Consider the following 23519-nt stretch of genomic DNA (forward strand, 5'->3'; position numbering starts at 1 on the left):
TGAAATGTGGCCTCCTGTGGATAAGATAAGTTAGTTATCTTATCTTATCTTTATCTTATCTTTAAGTGAGGTCATCTTTAAGGGAACCGGCTTTATCTCTATGGGCTTGGGCTGCCCTTGGATTTGGGACGTGTTCCTCTATTTGGGCCCTTTGTTTGGGCTTTCCTGTGTCTTGGCCGAGCTCTTTGAGAAGAGGTCGGGTTATCCTGACCTGAAGAGGTCGGTCGCTTTGTCTGTAGAACATCGCGGGTCGGACAACTCGACCCCAGGGTATGAACACCTAGCAAAACCTAGAACACACTCGTGGAAGATTGAAAGCCAAGTGAAGAACAACCATGAGCCACAACACAGAGTTAATCTCTTCTTCAGCCAAAGCAATTGAAAGACATGTTGCCTTGCTCACTAAAATCCTTGTTCGTCTTCCCCTCAGAGATGTCATGGCCTTCAAACGTGTCTCCAAGCGGTGGCTTTCTCTCATCTCTGACCCTTATTTCTCTCAGTGCCGCACCACCGTCCAAGGAACAAGATTCTCCAGTTTGATCCTAGATCCCAACTTCATCAATCTTCAACATCGTGAATTAACATTGTTCTACTTCAATAAGAAGATTCTTATACCGTGCTGCCGCCGTCTCATATTTTGTCCCAAACTCCCCGATAATTATTCATATATATTACAATCTTGCAACGGCTTGATGTATGTACGCAAATTCAGTGACAGGTTTATCTATAATCCCTCCACAGGAGACAAGAAACTCTTGCCCTCACCCTTTCCATGGTTTGATAAATCACCCTTTGTGGAGTACTCCCTGGCTTTTGATCCCTTGCGATTTCTTGGTTATAAGCTGATCTGCATTTTCCATGGCAAGTCTTTAAAGGAAGATTGCCACCATACCATGGTTTACTCCTCAGAATCCGGTGCCTGGAATCCGTATCGTTCTTCCTTCTCGGCTCCCACAGACATGGGTTTTGCATATGATTTTTATTTCCAGGACTTGGTTTACTGGATCGGTAGCAAAAGCAAATCGACGCTGCATTTTGATCTGAAGGAAGAGTACGTGAAGGTCGACTTGCCTCCTTTGCCTCCAGGACCTCAAGATCTTAATGTTGGCGGCCATGTTTACTTGACTTCGCTGGAACTTAACTCAAAAGAAGCTTATAATGGATATGGATACATTCTTGCACCTGCACGCGGTTACATGAATTTGGTTGGATTTGACTTTGAATTTTGTATACCCGTGTTCCGGTTGAAGGAAGATGATTATTCTTCATCAAGGTCATGGGTTCTTATGCACGGCGTTGATCTTTGACGTACAAATCTTAAACGTAATTTGGATATAAATTTTGTTGGAAACTACAGCATACAACATCTCATTAAAGATGGTCATGAATATGAAATGACTTTGTTGTTACTGATAGCTGGAAAAGTTATTGCTCTCCGGTTAAAGGATCAAACCAGTTGTGATGTGTTTGACTTTGGCATAAAAATAAAAGTAAGTAATCCCCGCCATATTAATAATTTTGTGCTGTCCAGGCTTACCAGAAGAGAAGACCTGAAGAGTTTTCCCATAATTGACTAACCATGGGCATATACAATGTAACCTATGAGTTTTTTATGCTTCTAGTTCCAAGCCAAGAGTTCTGAGAGAAGCTAGACACCCTGCCTATTTTTTTCACCTCGCAACAGAAAACCTATTGGGAGACTTTCTACCAAGAGGAATGATGGCTCTACTGATAACTCCGACCCTCACAGAATGAAAATGAAGTATGAAACTATTGTTTGCAAATACTATCTCGAGGTACGTTAAATCAATGTCAAATTTTGCTTAGCAAGTCTATTTTGTTTGCAATAAACCACAATGAAACTTATGTACTTACAATGACCTATTTTGTTTGTAGCCTGGTCACAATAAGAAGAGCTCTAAGAAAAGAAAAGATACAATGATTGGAGGGAGTGGTGCATCTCAAGAGCATGTAGCTATGAGGGATGAAGATGCTAATTAATTGGGCAAAATATATTGGGAGAAAATCTTAGAAACTACGGATGCTGAAGCAGCAACCACTGGTGAGGGAAGTGGTTCAGCAACCCCACAGGTTGCAGTTGTAAAAGCCATTTCATTTGTTGCATATTTCATTTGCAATTTGCCATTGAATTTTATCTCACACCTACTATTTTGTTTCTTGTTTCAACTCCAGGAACCTCAACCAAATTTTCAACTAAATCTTCTACAAAAGCCTCAACCACAACCTTCATCAAATCCTGCAACAAATAGAAAGCCTGTTAAAAGAAAAAATATTAAGAGACCTTTTCCAAGTGCTTTGCCATCTACTAGGCCTCTATTTACAAATTCTTCCGCAAATAACTCAGAAGCTGCACTCGTGGTTATACCCTAAACAATGTAAGGTGCTAGTGTTGGGACTACTACACATTTCATGCAGTTTATTTCTACACCTGGTATAACATCAACTGTTAGAAGTAAAGGAATAATTGTCAGAGGTAGAGGCAGGTTGGTGGGATCTGGGAGAACATCTATAGTTAGGTTATTCTCTTTTGGTGGGCCTAGTAATGTTGTATTAAGTTAGAGCAGTAGTTCAACTCCAATGCCATAGATATTTAGTTGATGAAAAATATGTTGCCTATGACTTTAGTTCAATTTTTTTTTTGAAAAGCATTAGACTTTGGTGTTTGTTTTGTTGGTATTTTCATGTAATCAAGAGAGATAGTAGCTTCTTTTATTTTATTTTGGTGTTATGATGTACTCGAGATAGATACTAAACCCTTGTATTTCTTTATGAATCCACAATGTGTCAGATGCTACATGTTACTTTAACCTTAAAATCAGTATTATGGAATTACAGTATTGTGTTTAGTTATGTATGACATGATTTAGTTCATGAGAAATTATTAGTTTAGGCCTAAATCCCAATTCTGACAATACCTATTTTATTGGATAAGTCAACCATTCATGGATAATTATGTCAACTGTTGAATTATTCATGGGTACTTATGTTAAATAACATAAAAATTACACCATTGAAAATGGAATTAGTTTAAACTTCTTGTCATTCTAAGAACAGGAAACAATGGTCATAAACAACAAGGATCTCCAATTACATCAATCCTATATTTTGATCATTAAATACAAGTTACAAGCTAAACAAAACAAAACCCCCAAAGCCATAGTTACAAGCAACACTCTGCTTGTTCTAATTTCTCTCCTAATTTTTTTATCTTCCTTGCCATTACGGAGAAAGCCTCATTATTCTTCCCTCTAACTGTAGTAATTGTCAATCCATCTTCATATATCGCATAAGAATGTTCTATATTCCTTTTAACTATTGATCTCATTAAACCCTCCCAACCTTCTTCGATCTCATCCACCCACACAAAATATTTACAATCTCTTATCTGAAAAATTAAAATACCCACTCAACTATCAATTAAAATTAAAAAAGGATAACCTTCACAAAAAAAATTAAAATAGCCATTATTTTTTAGAGAGGACATCGAATGAACCATCTATTTGGGTTTGTTATCGTGTTAGATTTATCAATGCAACCTCCAACCCACAGAAGCATCTCCCGTCAAGCTTTTTTCCTTCTTTTTCTTCTTCAAAATTGAAGCAACGCTGCAGCTTGCATTACTTGTAGCAGAATTAATTTGCGCAAAGGCATTTCCAAGGATTAGAGAAATTTTCTTTGTCAGTGCTCGTGTTTGAAGAAAAAATAAAAATAAAATGGTTTCAATTTCTGGGATAAGGTAAAAATTGGAGAAGAAAGGCATGTTAGGGTTTTAATTTTTGTATTAAATGGCTCTAAAACGATAACATGTCTATATTAAAAATTTGCAATTGGAATACATGTAGATAGGTTTGGTCGGATTTTATTGCCATATAGATTCAGATACTAACAGACTAAGTGCGTAATCAATGTTAGAGTACTTTTGGTATATGGAGGTAATCTTCCGTGATTATAAGGTGAGTTTTTTTTATTCTATAGATATATTTATCAGTATTTATATCTTTCATGAATACAAATGATAATTTATTCAAAAGAAAAATATACAAAACAAATATTTAAAATATTTATTTCATAAAAAAATAAGTCATACCTGAAAAAGAAATTATACGTTTTTTTATTAACAACCTATGCATATCAATGTTTCATTATATAAAAAAAGACTAGCAATTTTTTTAAGAAATATTTGTTACATGGCTCATTTTAACATGTTTACTTATTTTTGAATGCAACATTGAAAATGGAATAATATTGTAGAACAATTAAAAGAGTTCAGTTTTTTTTTTCTACAAAAGATGCGATATATGTACTATAAATAGAATACAAACTTTATCACAAATGTAATGAAATCACATTAGCATTAATAAATATTAAAGGACATAAATAATTAATCTTCAATTAAACATCAGCAGTAGCTCCAATAAAATATTGACTAATATATTATATATATATATAACATGAATTTTCGAAAGGAGTTTATCTAATTATTGATTATTTCATAAAATTGTAAGAATAAAATTATTAAGCATAATTATGAATGAAACAGTGAACTTGTAGTAAAATAAAATTCAAAATGATAGATCTTATAAATAAACATTCAAAAATGTATACAATGTAACAACAAAATCGAATATAACATAAAAGGAATAAGATATCTATTGTTTTAGAGAATAGTTTATGTGATAAAAAAAATAGTAGTAGATTAACGAAAATGTGAAAAATAGGAAGATGAATGAATTTCAAAAGAGAAAATAAAAATAGAATCGTCAACTTGAGTATTTAAATTACTAATCAGATTAGTATTTTAAAACAAACTTTTTTTGAACAAATTTATTTTTTAAAATTAAAAAAACTATCAATTCAATTGTAAATTTAATTATTTATTTCTAGAAAACAAGAATTTTGAAATAAAAGAAAGATTATTTAAAAATATAAAAAATTAATTTAAAAATAAAAAATCATATGTGGAAGATATCTTATTTAATTGGATTGACTATATATATTATTAATTGTATAGGGAATGAAAATTATAAAATTAAAAAAATATATTTAATATTTGAAAAAAAAAGTAGGGAGTGAAGAAAAATGATTTAATATGAGAGATGATATATTACTAGAATACATAAATGCATACATTAACATATATTACATTGTGCAACATACATGACTACATGTTATGTTAAATAAAATAGAAAAATAAGATTATAAAAGATTCTATTATAAATTTTTAGAAATTCTTACCAACAAGTTAGGATGGCCGAGTGGTCTAAGGCGCCAGACTCAAGTTCTGGTCCTCTAACGAGGGCGTGGGTTCAAATCCCACTTCTGACAATTTCAAATTTGTTATTTTTATTTTCTATCACTACTACTACCTTATAAAAAAGGTCATTTGTTTAAGCATATTTAGTCATTAACAAATTAAACAAATATATAATGTTTATATTTCGTATAAAAAATGACAAAATGTAGTGAGTACTTAATAAATTAAAAATATAAATAAAACCTAACATAATTTATCGTCATAATAAATAATATATAAGGCATAATATGAAGCAAGAAACATAATATTTAAATATCATCAAATTAAATTACTTATATGATAAAGTGAAACAAAAAAGCATTGTAAAGCATACTGAAAAAAGATTTTCAAATCTTCAAGAATACTAGAGAAATTTGAGCCATAACTTCATTTATTTGTGGTTTTATATTTACATAACCTCAGATCTACAAATAAGAATGACATAATTTAGAAACATTGCTCTTGTCCTTGTTGAACTAGTGTTCAATAATCAATACATATTTTATCTTAATATATAAATTAACAAAATTAAACTACTGTTTCAAATAGAAACTCTTTACGTAGAAAGTGAAAAATACTGAACGATTCATTGATTTTTTGTTCTATGTCCTATGGTTAGTATTAATCAATTACATGTACGATATATTATTTATATAATAATATATCTAAATATCACTTAATAACTATCCAAACAAATTGATTTCAACTAAACGTCCATAATATAAAGTCATTTATTCTTGTTTTCTCATGTCCCATGATTATGTAAAAATCCTCATCTATATGACTATATTTCAATTTCAGTTATACTAAATATATCCTTTAATATTATCGTTAAAATACAACTCTAATTATTCATACAAACCACTATTTCAAGACGTTCATCTTTAACCTGTGTTACTTCTTAGGTTCATTGGTCTGATTATATTTTATTGAGTAAAGTATTATTTTTGTTCCTAATATTTAGAGTAAGTTTTAAAATTATTTCTAACGTTTAAATCGTCTTATTTAAGTTTCTAATATTTTAAAATCGGCTCAATGTTGTCCTACCGTTAAAAATCTGTTAACAGAATTGACGGTGGGACAAAACTAAAACAATTTTAAAACGTTAAGGACTTAAATAGGACGAAAACGTTGAGACAAAAATAATAGATAAAAATAAATTTTAATTTTATCTATTAATAATATTATTTTTTTACGGTACACAGTTATTTAATTATATTTTAACCACATTTAAGTAAATTAAACTTGATCATTTTATTCTAATAAATTTATTTTTTATAATTTTATTATCAAAGATTTTTATTCATCATGAAATGTTTGTAAAATGATTAGTATATAAACTTGCAAAAAAGAAAAAAATGTGATTCGGATGGATTTTGTGAAAAATAGATTAAGTGAAAAATAATGGTTAAGATGAGAGATTCCGGGTAAGTAAACTTGTGAGGAAAAATACTTCTATTAATGGCAAATAAGTAATAGAAGAACTAATGATGAGAAATAGATGTGAAGAACAAGTGTTGAGACCTCCATTAATGTCACAAAAGGATGAATGACCTTTGTTTAAAGTAGACAGGGGTTGGTTAATAGTTGTCGAGTGTTTTGGTGGAACACCAGAATGCCAGTTTTTACTCGTGAAGGTGGTGACTGAAATGAAGAACAATAAAAGAAATTTTGGGTAGAGGAAAAGATGGATTTTTTAGCTTATTAGCTTCAGAAGTCAGAAAGATCTAGAAGAATGTGAAGGGTAAAGGGTGCTTTACAGAGGTGGCTTGAGGTCCTTTTTATAGTGTAAAACCATGATGAAGAGGAAATCTATTGTCCAATAGTTTTAGTCTGATATTTGGTTTACTCTTTTTTATCCTAAATATCTTTTAGTATTCCCGTCACTTTAAGTCTTTTCAACTGTTGAATGGAGGAAGTTGATTTTCACACGTTAAACTAAAGCTCATGGCATGTGACATCAGTGAAAGGACGTCTAGTTTGATTTTCTTTTAACTAGATGACACATTTACACTCCAAATCCAACCAATTCACTTCTACCAATTTAGTTTCCACCGAAGAAAAATTCAACTTCTCAAGGTGTTCTTTTGGGTTCCATCCTTTCACCCAATACCTTTAAGAGGAACTTGACTCTTGTTTGACCATGTTTGTAGGTCATTCTTAAAATTATTTATGTACAAAAAAGGTTTATATTTTTAGTACACAATCAAAATGATACTACAATAGAGTATAAATTGTACCTTTTGTCTTTTATGTATCGAAATTATTTAATGTTTAAGTAAAAATCTTTAAAAGTAAAATTATAAAAAAATTAATTTATTTAAAATGAAAGTAATGTGATTAAGTGTAATTTACTTAGATGTGATTAAAAAATAATTGAATAACTATGTACCGTAAAAAATTGATATTATTGAAGGATAAAATTAAAATTTATTTTTATGTATCGTTTTTTCCCCAATATTTTCGTCCTATTTACGTTCCTAACGTTTCAAAATCGTCTCAATTTTGTCCCGTCGTCAATTATGTTAACAGATCTCTAATGGCAGGATAACATTTAGCTAATTTTAAAACGTTAGGAATTTAAATAGGACGATTTAAACGTTAGGGATAACTTTGAGACTTACCGTAAACGTTAGGGACAAAAATGGCTTTTTTACTGAAATGCGCATAGAAAAATGTTTGATTCCCAATATATGCATGGTTTGAAACTCCTCCTTAAATACGCACAACCAATTTGCAAGGGTCAGCCACGAAATAGAAATAGGAGCCATCTCAAGAATGGTGGCCACGAAATGTAGTCTGCCGTCTGACACAACCCATTCCTAGTGCATCAGCCACGAAATGGTGGATCTCAGGTATGACACACGAAATGGTGAACCTCAGGTATGATGCACACGAAATGGCAGCGGGGCAGTGAAGGCAGCAACTCCTAGTAGTGATAGTTCCCGTACGAGCATGCAGTGGGTAGTTTGAGAGGCAATTTATTATAGTGTTGTGGGTGAAGCAATATAAAAGGGGGTAAAGGAGAAGAGACCAATTCGAATGGTAGGAAACAGGAAAGAAGTAGTGGGGTTTAGTGTGTTGTTGTGTTTGTGGTGCAGTTAAAAAAGTTTTTTGTAGTGGAGAAATATTTTTTTAATTCATAAAAATGAGTAGTAGTGGAATTAATGTGGAAGAAAACCTTAATAGGTTGGATGAATTTCACATTTCTGTGCATTTACATTTGAAGGTGAGTTTTTTAATAAATAAATAAAAAATTGTTGATGATTAAAAAAAATTGTTGTAAATTGAATAATTGTGTTTTGATCCTTTTTTATTTCAGCCGGCATGTGTGTTGACTCCGCATGGCACACTAGTCGACCTTTTTACTTCAGATGAAGCAGATCCAAGTATGGAGATTAGGAGGCAAATGCTTGAACCATATCTGAGAAGAGCCGGATTCTATTATGCGTCTTTGATAAAGCGTTTTGAATATGACAACCCATTGATTAGCGCTCTTGTGGAAAGATGGCATCCTAAGACCCACACATTCCATCTCCCATGGGGTGAGTGTACTGTTACTCTGGAGGATGTTGCTATGCAGTTGGGGTTACCAATCGACGGTGAGCTGGTGAGCGACACTCTAAGGTCTTGAAGTAAGTTCCACCAGAGAGATATTTGGCAATGGTGTGAGGAACTCCTTGGTGAAGTTCCTGATGGACATGTTGGGACCGCAAAGTTTAACATAAAATTGAAGTGGCTCAGAAGTCGGCTCCAACAGATGCCGCTGGACTCTCCAAAGGACGCCATCATATAGTACGCACATTGTTACATTCTGTATTTGCTGGGTGGCATTCTACTTCTGGACAAGGCAAACAACACGGTCCATATCCGTTATCTTCCTCTCTTGGCCAACTATGATGCCATTAGTACCTATAGCTGGGGCAGCGCGGTTCTCTGTTGGTTATATAGAGCAATGTGCCTAGCAACTGATTATAACACCAAGGGAATGGTTGGCTACTATACGTTACTGATGTCATGGATATACTATACGCTACCTTTTTGGGCACCAGAAATGACGAGTCCGTATAACTTTCCCTTAGCTACAAGGTAATACATTATACCGCATCTCATTTGTGTTTTTGTATTTGTACTATTTCATGTGCATTTGAAATGAAACTACGTTATGAGCAACATGTTTTTGTATAGGTGGGCAGGTAAGAAAGGGAAGAATGACTATGTTGAGCAACGCTTGCTTAAGCACCGCTTGAAGTTGGACAACCTGAAGGTGGATGAGGTAATTAATGTCATGATTTGAAACAGTTGAATTATTTTTTCATCACATGCATATGTTTAACGGTTTCTTGGATGTTTGGTGCTTGTAGTTTATGTGGATGTCGTACATGGATGCACGTATTATGTCGAGAGTGCTGGGGGGGATTTCTAGGTGCCCCACATGGAGATTTCTATACAGCGGTCGTGCCTTTGATATTATTCTGGTGGATCAATATTGTTAACATAGACAGAGTCATGCGTCAGTTCGGGGGAAAAACAAGGACTGCCAAACCCTCCGTTGAACATCGATACTTTCATGGACAATCGGCTCGCAACAACGATGGATGGTGCCCCATCTGCCTACAAACATGGTTCGAAGTGTGGGCAAACTGACATACTGTATCATACCGGCTACAGATTGATCGAGCAGATACATTGCGCCCGAGTCATGATTATTATAGGTGGTACTGTGCGCGGAGTAAGAGGTTTCTGTCAGCCCCCGATGTGTTGCATGATCCCAGAGGTGATGACTCCGGCAGGTGCCCCGGCAGAGATAAGTAGAATTCCCGACTGAGTAGCTACATGCCTCCTTAAGTTTAAAAGAAAAAAGTACCACGAGTCTGTATTCTCTCTTTCGATAAGCGCAAAAACTATGGGCAGTATGTTGTTGACCCCATCCTATGCTATTCCCATCAATAAGGTCCCTGTGTACTTGCCATACAAGTGTATTCCGTCAACCGATACCAGTGGCTTGCAGTGCTTGAATGCTTCAACACACGATAGGAACGATCAGAAAACTTGATGAAACATGACACTGTCACAGTCGAGCATGTTTCTCATGTAGTACCGTCAAGTTTGTATATCCACAATTGAATACCAAACACAATTAGTGGAATAAATTGTACATCAACAAATGTGAAAAATTGACCCAGTCTCCGTAGATCATCAATAAATTAGAATAAATTGACATGTATTTCATACCTGGAATGAAAGTTTGCAACGCGTTGAGATATCTCCGCAGCTAGTTGTATGAGTCATCCCAGTCTCCATAGATTCTAGCTATTGCCTTTGCTTCGCTAGCCAGAGCTTCTTATATGACACTTTGTATCCGTATGCTGACTCTACATCACCCTGCAATACCTTAATGCATATGGTGGTGTCTGCTTGGACTATGGGGAATACATGTTGGCATATGACACTACTATCGAGTTGTGCATGATCTTGCGAGGTCGCAGTTGTCAAACAACTGTGAGGCCCCTGGTATTTCCGGATTTTCTAAAATCTCAAAGCCCTCGTCTACGCTACACGTACCATCTAACGACATTGGTCACCAAAATGTTTGCATCGACATACATACCTAGTCTGATCTGACTCTACAACTTTGTATTATACACTTCTACGATTGTTGTAGTTCTTAATAGCGAGCATTGCTATTTCTTTATTCAGGAACTTCAGGCCAATCTCCACTTCTATTTGACCGGTCATGGCATAGGTGCTTGGTATGTCTTCCGCTGTAGTTGAGTTCATTGGACCAAGACTCAGTGCAAGATAGTTTACCGGAGTGCTACTGGATCCACGTCCAACCCCCGTCATACTTACCGGTTCGGCTCGAGTTGGGATGGCCCTTTCGCCCTGAGGCGATTGGGATTTAGGAACCACTTCTGCTTCATCACTGCTATCATCCTTAATCTCATCTTCATCAGACGAGATTGCCAGCCCATCAACAATACCTTCTGGGGGTGCAAAATGGCTTGTGAGGGGGGGAGGGACGTCTGTGAGGATTTTCAACATTCTGTCCCGGCGTCACGAACGCGTTAAAAGAGGAACTCCGAGTCCTACCAATCTCGGGAAAGGGAATCGCTTCAGCCGCACCAAAATTTCTCATTTCTTCCAAGTTATTCGAACTAGACGAGCTACCACCTACATCTTGAAACTTCAGACAAAGTTCCATGGAATAGATGCTTGCACGTATCATCGACACATGCTGGTCCGATTTAATCTGCATTTTTTATAAGCAAACGAATTCACCATCGCAACTGGCATCCTGTAAATCAGGCTACTGATTTCCTTTTTTCCAATCAACCTAGTATTCATCAAGATTTAATAATTAAACTGTTGCAAACATGATTACGGGGAAATTATTATCCAAAGTGGATCATCACACATAAACGTTACTCCTTCAACTGTATGAGAAATTTCACCATTTGGATATAAGATCACATATACATGTTCCACAACAAAAGTTGTTGAATCTAAGACTTATGGAAATGGGATTCACGAAGAGGAAAAAAAACTAGAAGGGTGAATCTGAGTTGTGGCCTCACTTCCTCTCTTCGTTGGATTTTTATAGCATAACAATGGTTCCAATTCATGTGCGGTACACACTAAGTTGCCTCATTTCGTGTGTGGTACAAACAAAATCTGCTGCCCATTTCTTGTGTGCCCCACTTGATTTGTGCACCTCGTGTCTGCTGATCTACCTCCATTTCGCGTCTGCCAAGGCTGAAGTGGTGGCTCCAATTCATGGATGATGAAGCAGAAATGGAGGCTCCATTTCGTGGCCACCATTCTTGAGATGGCTCCTATTTCCATTTCGTGACTGACCCTTGCGAATTGCATGTGCGTATTTAAGAAAGCGTTTCAAACCGTGCGTATATTGGGAATTAAACATTTTTCCATGCGCATTTCAATAAAAAAGTCGGATAAAAATGATACTTTACTCTACTTTATTATTAACTTTGCTAACTCATATGATAACTAAAATGAATTTATTTTCGTTATTAATGGGAGAATATAAGAAAATTATAATTAGGTTACTTTATTATAAAAGTCTTCAAAACATTATGTTTTATTTAACAGGATGGTTTTGAGATTTTTTTTAAATTATCCTCCTCGATTAAAGTTGATGCATGAGTGATGAAATTGGTTCACTCTTTCTTTTGATCTAGCTACAACCTACCAGAGTCTTCAAATGCTTTTATTCTTCAAAACCTAGCAGTTCCATTAAAACTAAAAATGTTATAGAAGATCCCACTGACCTGCTGTTCTACCTTAAATTGAAAGCATAAATTAATGTTTTGTAGTCTTATGAGTAAGTTCTCCTCCTTATTTATAAATACTCGTGAGCCAACCGAGGGTTCAAGATTGCCTTAAAGTAGGATGGTATAGTCTGCGACAATGATCAATACCATCTATGTTTATTTTTATTTTTATTATGTTATTTTAATGAGAGGGGGCAGTGGTGTTAGTGGCCATTGATGAGCGGATAATTTATACGCTTTTTGAAATTATTTTTAGGTAGTTTTTAGTATGATCTAGCTACTTTTAGGGATGTTTTTATTAGTTTTTATGCAAAATTCACATTTCTGGACTTTACTATGAGTTTATGTGTTTTTCTGTGATTTCAGGTATTTTCTGGTTGAAATTGAGGGACCTGAGCAAAAATCTGATAGGAGGGTAAAAAAGGACTGCAGATGCTGTTGAATTCTGACCTCCCTGCACTCGAAATAGGTTTTCTGGAGCTACTGAACTCCAAATGATGCGCTCTTAATTGCGTTGAAAAGTAGACATCCAGGGCTTTCCAGCAATATATAATAATCCATACTTTATTCGAGTTTAGATGACGCAAACTGGCGTTCAACGCCAGTTCCATACTGCATTCTGGAGTAAAATGCCAGAAACACGTCACAAACCAGAGTTAAACGCCAAAAACATGTTACAACTTGGCGTTTAACCTCAAGAGAAGCCTCTGCACGTGTAAAGCTCAAGCTCAGCCCAAGTACACACCAAAGTGGGCCCCGGAAGTGGATTTCTGCACTTAGACTTATTTCTGTAAACCATAGTAACTAGTTTAGTATAAATAGAACTTTTTACTATTGTAATAGGGGTCTTTTTCCCTATTTTTGAATTCATATGCCATTTAGGGAGGCTGGTCATTCGGCCATGCCTGGACCTTTATCACTTATGTATTTTCAACGGTGGAGTTTCTACACACCATAGATTAAGGTGTGGAGCTCTGCTGTTCCTCGAGTATTAATACAAAGTACTATTATTCTTCTATTCAATTCATGCTTATTCTTATTCTAAGATATTCATTTGCACTTCAACCTGATGAATGTGATGATCCGTGACACTCATCACTATTCTCACTTATGAACGTGTGCCTGACAAACACTTCCGTTCTACCTGTGAAAGCTAGAGTGTGTATCTCTTGGATTCCTAACCCACGACGCATGGCTGCCTTGCCAGACAACCGAGCCTCCCATTCCGTAAGATCAGAGTCTTCGTGGTATAAGCTAGAATCCATTGGCAGCATTCTTGAGATCCGAAAAGTCTAAACCTTGTCTGTGGTATTCCGAGTAGGATCTGGGATGGGATAATTGTGACGAGCTTCAAACTCGCGAGTGTTGGGCGTAGTGACAGACGCAAAAGGATCAATGGATCCTATTCCGACATGATCGAGAACTGACAGATGATTAGCTGTGCTTTGACAACGCATTTGGACCATTTTCACTGAGAGGATAGGAAGTAGCCATTGCAACGGTGACACCCTGCATACAACTTGCCATGGAAAGGAGTAAGAATGATTGGATGAAAGCAATAGGAAAGCAGAGATTCAGAAGGAACACAGTATCTTCATGCGCTTATTTGAAATTCCCACCAATGAATTACATAAGTATCTCTATCTTTATTTTATGCTTTATTTATCTTTATATTAGAAAACCATTATAACCATTAGAATCCGCCTGACTAAGATTTACAAGATGACCATAGCTTGCTTCAAGCCGACAATCTCCGTGGGATCGACCCTTACTCACGTAAGGTTTATTACTTGGACGACCCAGTGCACTTGCTGGTTAGTTGTGCAAAGTTATGAAGAAGAGTGATATTACAATTGTGCGTACCAAGTTGTTGGCGCCATTGAGATCACAATTTCGTGCACCAGCCATAGCAGTAGAAATGCTAGTAGCTAAAGATGAGAGTTTGATGAAAAAATATTTTAACTCGAGTGGTGGTAAAAAGTTAGAGATTGCGGTAGTAGCAATTAGTGACAGATTGATCGGACTTAAGATGATCATGGTCTCCTAAGTTTTTTATTTTAAATAGTAGTAGTAAATAATATTAAGTGTTTTTTGTGTACAATAATATTATGAGAAATTCTCCACATACAAGCGTTTTTCTATACAAGTCATACAAGTCATTTATTTCTTTTTCTTTTTCTTTCTCCATGCCTCCTCTTTTTCTTCTCCTCCTTCTTCTTTTTTCGTGCCTCTTCTTCTTTGTTTTTGAAGTGTTTCATCTTCATCGTCGTTTTTCTCCTCGTTCTTCTTTTGATTTTGCAACATTATGTATTTTTTTTCTTTGTTTGATTTTTTCCTCCTAAAAAGAATTATGAGAATATGAAATAAGAAATGAAGAAGAAGCAGCAGAAGATGAGGAGGAGAAAGAGGAAGAGTTCTGAATTATGCATAAGGTGTACTTTAAAGAATTTTGGGTGTATTTTTTAAAATTCTTTGGGTGTATTTTTGTAATCCTTTTGGTGTATTTATGTAATCCTTTGGGTGTATTTCTATAATCGTTTAGGTGAATTCCTGTAACTGTTTGGGTGTATTTCTGTAACCGTTTGGGTGTATTTCTATAATTGGTTGGGTGTATTTCTGTAATCGTTTGGGTGTATTTCTGAAGTTCCATTATCTTCAAAACGATTTCAAAGCTTGATTTTAGAAACCATGAAAATCGAAAAAAAAACGAAGCAAGAATACCAATGATAAACGCAGATAAAACAACAAATGAAAAGGCAAAGAGAAAACGCACGAAGGAGATCAAACAAATTTGACAAGAAACTCGTTTTCATGGAAGAAGAAGAAGAAGAGTAGGAGAAGAAGAGTAGGAGAAGAAGAAGGAAGAGGATGAGGAGAAGGAGGAACGCAAATCACGCCATGGAAATCGTATATGGGCCAGCGTGCTTTTTGTTAAGTTTCTCCCAATTTGTATAACTTGTAAACCAAATGACTTGTATGTGTAGAACTCCAAGTAGTGTTTGAGAGAAGGACAAATAGATTTTTTATTTTTTGAATCGCAAATATTTAAATTCCCAACAATTTGAAAATACATTTAAGTCTCTGACCTTCTTAAAATTTGGACACATTGATCTTTCTGTTCATTTGGATTTAGCAGATCCAACGAAAAAATCAAACATGGCTTCCGTTGTATTGGTCTGGTTGATATACGGATGCACACGTGAGAAAATTTTTAAAATAGGACAAATTAGACGATCCAGGAATCGATATACCCAAATTTTAAGAAAGTCGAGGACTTAAATATTTTTTCAAATCTTCAAAGATATAAATGTTCGCGGACCAAAAGGTTAAGAACCTCTTTATCTTTTTCTCTAAGTGCTTTTGATATATGATGTTAGATTAAAACAAAAATATGTTGTAGAACCTTGTAAACTAAAATTTAACTAAAGTCTGCAATATGTATTGGGCTATTGTCTATGGGCTCTTGTTAATAAATAACCCATTTTGATAAATAATAAAAAACAAAGTTACTATGGTAGCCCATGTTATCAATTAAAATAGTCTATCTTTCTTCCAATAAAATTTCAATGGATACCCTAATTGGCCAATTCTCTATTCCATCAAAACATGAGAGCAGCGCACACTTTTGTCTCTTATTAGTGGCTCTCATGGTGGACTATTGTAGATTTTTGTCTTTCCATTTCAATTTTCTTTCCATACCAAGATATATAATGAAGAAAAAGGAATAAATATTTGTTTGGTAACTAAAATTTAAGGTCAAAATTAAAATAGTCTCTAATCTTATTTTAAATTTAAAATCGTTTCTAATATTTTATTTAGTATTAAAATTATTCTTTTAAATAAAATATTTTTTTAAAAGACAACAATACAATTGTACTACCGTTCATTTTGCATTCCTCACCACCACTATTTACTTTGTATTCTCTACATTCTCCACCACCGTCATCCCTCTTATTTTCACTATCAGTCATTTCTTTCCACAACAACAACAACAGAATATATATTCAAATTCGAGGATCCATTATCAACAATAACATTCAAATCAACAATAACACAATATTCAACATTCAAAGAACATTCAAATGACATAATGGTGGTGCTGCTGCCACCACCGTCGAAAGAAGAGAGATTGCAGAGGGGGAGAGAAAGAATTCGAAATCGTCAATAAAGGAGGGAGAAAGAGAAGCAGAGACTTAGAGAGAAGGAAGCCTCGTCGCACCTAGCTATCGCCGTCACAACTCACTGTTGCCCTTCCAGCGCCGCAATTTACTGTCGCCCTCGCAGTGCTGCACCTACCCCTTGCCCTCCTTGTGTTCCTCGTCGTCGTCGGGAAGGTGATGGTGGTGGTGGTGGTGGTCGTGTTCCTCGTATTTTCCAATTTTGGACCTCCCTTTTCTCGGTTTTAGATCTCCCTTTCCTCCCTTTTCTGGTGACCATTTCAAAGACCAGCAGTGGCAGTTGCGACATGAGCTCTCTCTTTGAGAGCATAAGATTAACCAAAACAGTACTTACCCCAACAAAAAATATTGAAATGAAGAGTAAAATATTGACAATTAGGTGCACAATAAAAACTCAAAGAGGTATATCTCAATTTTTTTAAGTTAGTAACAATGTCAAGTATTATTATATTATTTATTTAAATTAATCAATTTATTTTTTTATATAATGGATAGTGAAATTCAAAGGTTGAAGTGAGAATAAAACTTAATAGAATTATTTTTGTGTGAGACTTAAAACAAAAATAATAAAATAAAATCAATAACTTTATTTTTTATTATTATTCATTTGTGTTTTTAAAATTATTTGTTATTGCTCAATATGTTTATTTTATATATATATATATATATATATATATATATATGCAATTAATTTTTTTGTTAGATAACTCAAGTTAAATTAAAACTACCAAAAATAAAAATAATTCACTCATTTTTCAAAAAAAAAAAGAATATATGATGAACAAATTCTTAATTAATATATATGGTATCAATATTTTGTTAATTTATATAGTTAAATATTAACTTTTATATAATATTATTATTTTTTTAATATATATGCTATAAATTATATTTTATTAATTTTTTGTTATATTATATTTTATTTTGTATTTAATTGACTCCTCTTATAAAATTTTTGGTTCTACCACTGGTGGCAATAAAGAATTATATTTTAGCAGTGGAATAAGGTAGGTTTGGAGGTGTGATTTAGATATTTTAGAATATAAATAATTTTCTCAATCGAAACTCATTTTTTATGAGTGCAAAATTAGATTTATTTTTTGTCAGTAAATTTATTAATATTTTAAGCTTTCGTAGTAGATAAAAAATAATAATTTACTTCCTCAAATACAATAAACATTTGACACAAAAATTTATTTGTTAAATAAATCATCTGATTAATAGAAGTTTAAAGTTTTCAAATTTTTTATTTTAGTAAATGTACAAATTTTATATGGTATATAAGGTTTCGTATTTTTCACACTCTGGAATTAGTTAATACGTCACCTATAGTTCTATGTACAGAAATATAAAGAATATTTATCTAAAGCTAAAAAAATAATTATTATATTAATTATTATATATTTTTGTATATTTATACATATTAATTATTCTTTTTCAATTAAATAATTAACCAATTAAATAATTAAAATATTATTATAGAATAATTAGACTTACTATTAATGAGTTATTAATTTTTTTAACAGTAATATAATAAAAAAGTTATAAAATGCCAAGTTCATATTTCTTTATACAATAGCTGAATAATTGCCGATTTTTCGCATACGAAAAATATAAAACTAAGGCTAGTAGACAAATAATAGTAGTTTAGGGTGTTTGAAAAATCGTTGGAAGGGAAGAAGTAAGATTTTTTAAAAGTTTTAATTGGTAAATATTTTTCTCATGAATGCAAAAATGATTTTGCTACTAAAATCACGTTTACAATAAGTAACTATTTTTAGTTTTTGCGTTTTTTTAACGGCTTTTAGCCATAGATATTAACTATTTATTTATCTTTTACCAGCTTTATTCTTTATGTATCTTATTGTATTATTTATAAAATTTTTGTTATTTCTATTTATATGAGCTCTATTTTTTATTATTTTATTATTTTTATTTTTTTCAACTGTTTGTTTGACATTATACACTTTTATAATTGTGATTTTTGTGTATTATGTTTGTTATTATCTTTTTATAATATAATTTATTGATTATATTAGGTAAAGTAAATTAAACAAAATTAACGGTAAATAATAATAATAGTAGTAAAAAATTATAGCATACTAAAAACAGAATACTAAAAATATACTATATAAAAAGATCATTAAGAATTTTGAGATTTGTTTTAATTATTACAAAGTAAGTATTTAATTTTTTTATTATTTTTAGTATTCTCTTTTATAATTATAATTCTATTCTCGTATGCTATGTTTTAGTGTAATTTTTTATAATATAGATTATTATTCCATTAAAAAAGATAAATTAAATAAAAAATTAATCATAGATAATAATAAAATCATAAACGTTAAATTCCAAAATTAATATTAAGAATAAGATTATTGAGAATATTAGAATAAGAATACGATGTAATAAAATACTAAAGTAACGTTAATACTTACAAAATGTAACATATTTGATTAAATATTCTTTTACATATATATATATATATAATTTATATTTTTTATTTTTATTTAAAAATATATTTTGTCTATTTTTATATGTTATTTTATTTTAATAAATAAATATTAATTTTATTATAAAATTAACTAATAAGATCTATTTAAATATCTAAATTAAAATGATAGGATAATATAAAAAAATTATTTAAGTTGATGTCTATTTTAATAATTTTTTATCTAAAAATAATTTTAAACGGTATAAACTAAATAATATTTATTTTATTATAATTTATTTTGATACAAAAATTACTAAACGTAAATCATTTTAACACAAACTTATTTTTTATCAAAATCAAGTTTACAAAATTAATTTTATGTAAATTTTCGTTTATAAACTGTAGTTCAAATATACTTATTAGTAATAAGAGTAGAAACACGTTTTTTTGGCTGGTGGATATGGATTATTCATGCCAGAAGGGGCGTACACATTTCTCAACATTATTATTGCGCCAGCGACGTTGTTGAAAATTTGTAAATGGACAATCCCTTATACGAAAAGAGAGAGACCCACAGGGCACACACGCACACATTCTCCTCGTGCCCAAGAGACAAGAGGCAGCGTCACGAACGAATCAAATGGGAAATGGACCAACACATAAAGGGATTAGGAGAGATAAGCTTTCTGCACATTTTAATTTGTGTTAAGGATACAGTTCAACTAGTCATCTGCAACCTTTTCTATCACAATCAAGTTAACCTTGAAATTTTACTATAACTTGGCTCTCAATCAATTAATAGAGCTTCGGATTTTTTCGTTTCCTTTTTAGTATAAACAGTATTAATTCGTCTAATTATATATCGTGATCTACTATAACAATGATAATCTAACAAGACCTATATACTCATAATACATACCTAAATGAGATTACCGCTTTACCAGTTGGCACAATCGGCATATTAGAGTATAACCATTAATGTTACCTTCTCCTATCAGCTTAAGCTTTTGAGATAAGTGGTTTCATGACATGGTATCAAAGCTCTATGTCCGAAAGGTTAAGAGTTCGATCCTTGAAGAACCCCAAAAGTGAAAAAGAATAGAAAATCAAGCAAATCCAAAAGAGAGGCTCTTGCTTGAGGGAAAATATTAGAGTATAACCATTAATGTTACCTTCCCCAAAAGTGAAAAAGAATAGAAAATCAAGCAAATCTAAAAGAGAGGCTCTTGCTTGAGAGAAAATATTAGAGTATAATCATTAATGTTACCTTCTCTTATCAACTTAAGCTTTTGGGATGAGTGGTTTCATGACACAGCAAAAGTTGTTTTGTTTATTTGGTTGAATGCATCCAGGTTTTCTAAAATAAAAGAAATTAGTAAAGTGATATTGAGAAATTAATCAGTTTTAAATTAAATTCTGATTGAATAATATAACCATTGTTATTCCTGACAAGCAATATATGACGGTATTTATTTCAATTGATGTTTATGCTAATGACATCAATGCGATACCTTTTATAAAAAAAAAGGCAAAACTACCAAAAGTACTCATGAAGTTTACGAACGCTGACAAAAGTATCCATAAACTAAGGAAATTAATGATGTACTCATAAAAGATGGATTCTGTATGACAAAAGTATCCAAATCCTAAATTTTTGTTGATTTTTTAATAAAATTCATAAACTACCCTACATTCAACCTCAATTCACTTTTTCAACCTTTCATAACCCAATCTGCACCAACTCTTGCCATGGAGTCCGAAACTACTCCTACAACAAACCAGACCGAAATCAATGGTAGTAGTGGTGGTGGTGGAGGATCAGACCTCAACCGATTCACTCATAAGTTTGCAATCCATACCCAAACCAAATCTATCAAACACCAAAAAATATTCAACAATAAAAATTTTCAAATTCATTCATCCAATTTCAATTCACTTTAGCAAAACTAGAAGTAGAACCAGCCATTAACTATAAAAAACCAACAAATTCATTCATCAAATTTAAAATTTATTTAAGCAAAAATCAGAAGTAAAAGTAGTCATAAACCTGATCTTCTGTAAATCAATCTCAGCCTTCCTAAAAAATAGAAGTAGATTTAAAAAAATAGAACAATATCATTTTAGTAGTAATTAAATCAATTTCTGAAAAGAAGAAAAATAAAATAAAAAAATGTTTAAAAAAAAGAAATAGCTTTTCTTCGCTAGCTGTAACATCGTCAATGGCAGAACCTCCATCCACGGCACCACCTCTCTTTCTTCTTTGATTTCTCTTTACCGAACCCTCTTTCTGCATGCAAAAGCACCACGACCCCTCTCTCTTCTCAGGCGTGCGACGATGGTATTCTCCTCTGCTAGGTCAAGTGCGCCACAATGACGTTCTCCTCGGCTGCAACAAGTGCGCCACGGCGATATTCTCCTCAGGTTGGGTCACAGGCGCGTGATGAAGATGTTGTAGTCACCTTAAGAGTGAAAAAGAGAAGACTCTGTGAGGATTTTTGAGAGAGGGATAAGTGAGGAGATAAGAAGAAGTGAGAAGAGAGGGAGTGACGGTAGAATGAGGTAAGGGTGGGTAATTTGGAAATTTTATTAAAAAATCAATAAAAATTTAGGATTTTGACACTTTTGTCATACGAAATTCATCTTTCATGGGTACAACGTTAATTTTCTTAATTTATGGGTACTTTTGTCAGCGTTCATAAACTTCATGGGTACTTTTGGTAGTTTTTTTAAAAAAAATAAGTAACTAACTCCATATGCAGTTAAGTAGTTAATTTAGCATTCAATTTTTAAAAAAACTTTAATTTTAAAATTTCAAAAAATTAGGTATGCGCTCAAATAATACGCATGCTATTACTCTAATCCATAATATTGCAACAACGTGATCTTTCCCTCCAATTTCTCTCATCACAACGTCGCGTCTCCCTTTCCAAGTTGTGTTGCCGCACTGCTGTGCCTTCCTGGTTCGTCTCTTATCGCCATGTCGCCAAGCCTCTCCTTCCCTACTCTTTTCACCACGATGTCGCATCCTCTTCTCTAACAATTTTTGTCGCAACACTGTCCGTCTCCAATCCAACCCTTCTCGTTGCAATGCCTTCCATCTTCTTCCAACTCCTCTCGACCCGTTATGACACTACTGCCTGAAAATCCTCTCACCGCAACGTCATTTAGTATCTCTTCTACCCCACGCCACCATGTCACATCAAATCCGTGCGCTCGTCATCATTCACCGCGCACCAGTTATTCATCGACAAAAGCAACGCGTCCTCTACGGTTGACGGCACACAAGATAGCGACTGCAATGGTTACGCCACACACGGCCCGGCCTTTTTCTGGTAGATTTTAGATGATTCTTTTTACTAGTTTTGGATTTCTTCTTCTTCTTGTAGATTTTGGATGATTCACTTTACTAGTTTTGAATATTTTTTCTCTTAAATTTCGAAGGTACCTCTTTTATATGTTTTGAATATTTTTTTTCTTATGTTCTGGATGTTTCTTTTTTGTGAGCCACTTAAATAAAGACGTCTGAAACGTCTTTTTTTTTAAATATTTTTTAATAATTAAAATGTAATACATATAATCGATTAAATTGTGTTATTTTTGTCAAAATTAGACTAGACAAATTAATTTAACCGAAGAAATGGCAAATCAAATCTTGAACTGGTCTAATTAATATTATTTTTATAAAAAATAACTACAATATCCTATTATAAAAATGGCTAAAATACTCCTATTATATATATTAATTTCCTTTATATATATATATATATATATTAATTTTGAATCCTCTAAAGTTTGAATTTCACTTTAGAGAATAAAGTGTGATCTCTCACCATTTGATTCACTATTTTTTCGATCAAATTAATTTGTTTGACCTAATTTTAACAAAAATAATATAGTTTAATTTATTATTTGTGTTAAATTTTAATTACTAAAAAATATCTTTAAAAAAAAACATTTTAGATGTCTTTATCTAAGTAGCTCCCTTCTTTTTTTCTAGGTTTTGGATTTTTTTAAATAGTTTTATATGCTTCTTTTTTTAGTGTTCGAATGGTTTTTGGATGTTTGTTTTTATTTGATTTTAGATAAATTTTTTTTAATTTGAATTCACATTTTCTCCAAGAGAAAATCTAAAAAAAAGGACTTGACGGACGGTGGTGGACAATGGGAATAAGTTTTAAGCGAGGAAAGGTGGTGGGCGGCGCAATACAGTAGCGCGATTTTGGAACGCAGTGTGTGAATTTAGGTTTTTTTCTCTCCTTGTTACATATTTATTGACAGTAATTGACTAATATTTTAAT

The 23519-nt window shown here is 32.9% G+C and overlaps 1 protein-coding gene and 1 non-coding gene across 2 annotated transcripts; both read left to right on the forward strand.

Annotated features, from left to right (window-relative positions):
- Positions 1–335: 335 nt before the first annotated feature.
- Positions 336–2001, forward strand: LOC112709389 (F-box protein At5g07610-like). Its single transcript, XM_025761278.1, has 3 exons — positions 336–1273; positions 1358–1490; positions 1897–2001. The coding sequence occupies exons 1-3, from the start codon at positions 336–338 to the stop codon at positions 1999–2001; spliced, it is 1176 nt and encodes a 391-aa protein (XP_025617063.1).
- Positions 2002–5262: 3261 nt separating this feature from the next.
- TRNAL-CAA (transfer RNA leucine (anticodon CAA)) lies at positions 5263–5346 on the forward strand. The gene has a single exon. It is a non-coding gene; the product is annotated as a tRNA-Leu (tRNA).
- The last annotated feature ends 18173 nt before the right edge of the window (positions 5347–23519 follow it).

Source organism: Arachis hypogaea, chromosome 9, assembly GCF_003086295.3.
Source record: "Arachis hypogaea cultivar Tifrunner chromosome 9, arahy.Tifrunner.gnm2.J5K5, whole genome shotgun sequence".
NCBI lineage: Eukaryota > Viridiplantae > Streptophyta > Magnoliopsida > Fabales > Fabaceae > Arachis > Arachis hypogaea.